We start from the raw sequence: 3,645 nt of genomic DNA on the forward strand, positions 1-3,645 counted from the left end.
GCTCTCCGGGCAGGAATGGTGCAGGATGTTTGGGAAGGGGCTGTTTGCCCATGATGAGTCACACAGGAGCCAGGCAGGATGCTGCTGTGTGTGGCAGCAGAGGTGATGTGGAGTGGGAAAGGGAAGAAGGGCAGAGCAGGAGGAAACCGTGACAACTGCCTGGTGCAGGCAGAGATGAAAGGTTCAGGGCCACATGGGGAGGTCACACCAGAGCTCTGCTCGTAGTCTGTGACAAACAGTCTGGGTAAGTCAGGACGTGTAAATGATTAGCTGTAGGAGGAAGGGGTGGCTACACCAGAAAAGCAAGCCATGTTGACAGTTAGTAGAGCTTTGGCAGGCTAGTTTATTTTATTAGCAGGATGGCTGGGCAGAAGCCAGGATTATTTTTAGAAAAGACCATGGAATCTTAAGTTAATTAGGAGAGTAATGTTGTGTCCTGTGCTCCCACCCTCTTACAGGAAACATAAAACGCAATAATGTTATAAAGGCAGGCTTCAGTGACATCCTGCTGCGGCTGTCAGATACTCCCAGGTAGAGGTGTTGCCTTGCCCTTGCCATTACCACCTTTCAGACTCCAGCCCTGCAGAAAAGCCTCAGCCAAATGTATGCTGAGGAGAGAAAGGGGAGTGAGCAAGAAGAGAGTGAGCAGGAAGTAAGAATCAAAAAGCTGCAGTTAGCACTGCTACATCTTTCACATTGCAAAATAAGGCTCAGCTCTCCGGGTCTCCGAAAGCAGGGGAGAGAACAGCCTGGTTCCACTGAGAACAAGCCAGTGCTCTGGTTTCACTTCACTGGCTTTGACCCACACAACTCGCCTCCCTCCTCCCCACCTCAGCCTCTAGGAATGTTTCTCACTGCTGACCTTGACTGCCTTCTTTCTGTTCTCAGTTCCTGACAAGAGAGCGGTTTCCCTGCAAGATGCTGCAGTTTTGGTGTTTCAGAGCCTTGCACTTCTGTCTTGTTTCACCTCAGATTCTCCAAGAATAAGAAAAGGTTTTTTTGGAGATAAACCCACCTCAGGTAGGTGACTAAGTCCTTTGCCTTTTTTTTTTTTTTTATGGTGTACTGGGATCCACGTGAACAGGGACTGACTTCATTCCACATAAGTGTTTAGTGGCACTAAGTCATCTCCCTAAATTGCATGGCAGTACAAGCAGGATGCAGGAAGAATGGAACGGATACACACAGATGACACTAATAACTCCCCATCCTGACAAGATTATGGAATAGATGTCTAGAGGTTGTTACTTGCTTCAATCTACTACCAAGACATAATGGTTTACTCCACTCCCACTTCCTCCCCCTGTCGGCTTTAACTCCTCCCTGCTCTTGGTTTCAGCTCCCACTTGCCTTCCCACAATAACTCTGGATGCTAATCTGGTGCTTATCCCAGCTCTCTAATGACCAGTGCCTGCAAGCTCACGTGGGAAGCTTATCACGAGCAACATTTTCTGGCACCTCCTGCCTTTGGTTGAGAACATGCCAGAGTAACAGACCCTCACACTCCTCCTACTGTTGGAGGCCCTTTAGTTCTAAACTTTCATCTTCTTATGCACTACTTCAGAGAAGACTCTGCCTTTTTGGAAGGCACTCTCAGGTCCATGTAGCACTCCTGTAAAGCAGAAGCTTCTGGTCACTTCTGCTGGAATCTCTGAGTAGGCTCATCCCAGCCCTGTGCACAGAGAAAGCTGTGTATGAAGCATGAATGAAATGTGGTCAGAGAGGCTCACTCAGATCATCTTGCTGACAGCTGAGCAAAGGGACTGCTGCCATCCCACGAGTGAAGACTCCATCTCCTTTTGTCTGGAACGTGCTTTAGGTACCTACACTTCTCACAGAAGGAGCTCAGGCTTACAGGAAAACGACTCAGAGAGGGGCAAAGGCAAGAAGTCTCTGCTAGCAGCAGCATGCAGGTGAGACTGCAGGGAAAGGCTGATGCTGGCAATCCAGAGAGAAGTATTAGGAAGAGATGCTCTAGTTACACAGCCAGCAGTCTCGGGAACGGATATTCAGCAGCCTCCTCATGTTCAGGGGAAGTTCTGTTCTGAGTGGCAGTAACCCAGAGGATAGAAAAAGCCTTTCAAATAGGTTTGGTACCAAGTCACAGAACAAAGATCTAGGGTGGAACCAGGCAGATATGCTATCCAAGTTAGCCTCTCTAATTTTCAGAGGAGTTTGTCCCTTTCCAGACATGGGCTAAATGCTTCTTAGGGTCATTTATGCCCTTTCAACATCAGCCTGACCTGCTTGTATGAGAAAAGCCTTTTTACTCTCACACTTTGTTTGCCAGGTGCATGACAAGGTAGTAGAAGTGCACATTCTGTTCTTGGCTCTTGGTTGGGGCATTAAGTACCATGAGTATTACAGCACAAAAAACCCCCCTTGCATTTCTCAAGGTCACTTGAGGTACAATTTGATTCACACCTCTCTACTCTCCACAGCTCCCTCCTCCACCAAGAAATACTGGTTGAACAAAGGGCTGTCTGCTTGTGGCTTATGTCCAGATTTACACTGGGGTAATTCTGTGGATTTCAACACAGCCACACCAGAAAAAGGCTGGAATTTAATGCTAAGCTTATGAATCACATAGGAAACGCAGACAACGCAGCTTCAGCTATGATCCCAAGAGAAAGGCTGCTACAAGTCGAACTAGCAGTGTGGCTGAACAGCAGTCCCTCCAACCAAGTTCAGCTGGAAAAGTTTAACCCTCTCTTTGACAATTTCACATCAAATCTGCTGCTGACAGCTGCCCTTTCTTTACAGTTAGGAATGAGCTTGCTGGTCCCACCATTTCAGCAGGGCAGGACACTAAACAGGGCTTACTTTCAGAGTCCTGAAGACGGGCAGATCTCTTTCATGCTCACAGGCACCCACCCGAGCACACATGCTCCTCAAACTAGGCTCTGAGCATTGCCTCTGGATCATAGGGCAGGCAAAGAAAGAGAAGGGTCAGATACAGACCACTACAAGCCCAAGCACTCACTTTAAGGTTCCCTAGGCCAGAGGTTATCCCACCACCCAAAAGATACATGAAGTTGAAAAGAATGGATGTTAGAAGAGCCACCCTGACCTGAGCAGTGCGGAGAATACCCTGTGTGAAACTTCCCACAGCCTTTGCACTTTGGACGGACAAGAGGGCCCCAAGTGACTCATGTCTCCATGCTAACACCCTGCCTGCACTCCTCAGCCCTGCCCTGGGCTACTTTTTGCCACGTCGGGTGTTTCAAGAGACATCTCACACTACCTGTCCTTGCGAAGGACCACTCTTAAAGAGTCTTGAGTGCAGGTTGCTTTTCAACTGAAAGCTGATGATGGGCACCAGGAACACAGAAGGGGGAACAGAAGAGGGATCCAAGCATAGCACAGGTACCAGAGATCCCTTTTGCCTCACGGGCATGAAGGGTGCAGGCATGCCCGCGGAGGAGGGACGCAGGTGGCCGGGTTTTACCTGATGAAGGTGGTCTTCCCAGTGGAGTACTGCCCCACGAGGAGCACCATGGGCTTGTTGTCGAAGTCGGCATCCTCCAGGGCCGGCGAGTGGAACTCGTGGAACTTGTAGTGCTCTTCCAGGGGGAGAAGCTTGGTTTTGTAGAGCTTTTTCAGGCCTTCGCTGACCGTCTGAAACACCTCGGGGTCCTTCCTCCG

At 49.3% G+C, this 3,645-nt stretch overlaps 1 protein-coding gene across 1 annotated transcript in view; it reads right to left on the minus strand.

The window, feature by feature from the left end:
- Positions 1-3,639, minus strand: part of LOC104279834 (EH domain-containing protein 3) — a 29,090-nt gene extending 25,451 nt beyond the window's left edge. The window contains exon 1 of the mRNA XM_009877263.1: positions 3,449-3,639. Within this exon, the coding sequence (XP_009875565.1) occupies positions 3,449-3,498 (50 nt within the window). The 5' untranslated portion in view covers positions 3,499-3,639. The remainder of the gene's footprint in view (positions 1-3,448) is intronic.
- Positions 3,640-3,645: the final 6 nt, after the last annotated feature.

This window comes from Apaloderma vittatum, unplaced genomic scaffold, assembly GCF_000703405.1.
Source record: "Apaloderma vittatum isolate BGI_N311 unplaced genomic scaffold, ASM70340v1 scaffold17979, whole genome shotgun sequence".
NCBI classification, from domain to species: Eukaryota; Metazoa; Chordata; class Aves; order Trogoniformes; family Trogonidae; genus Apaloderma; species Apaloderma vittatum.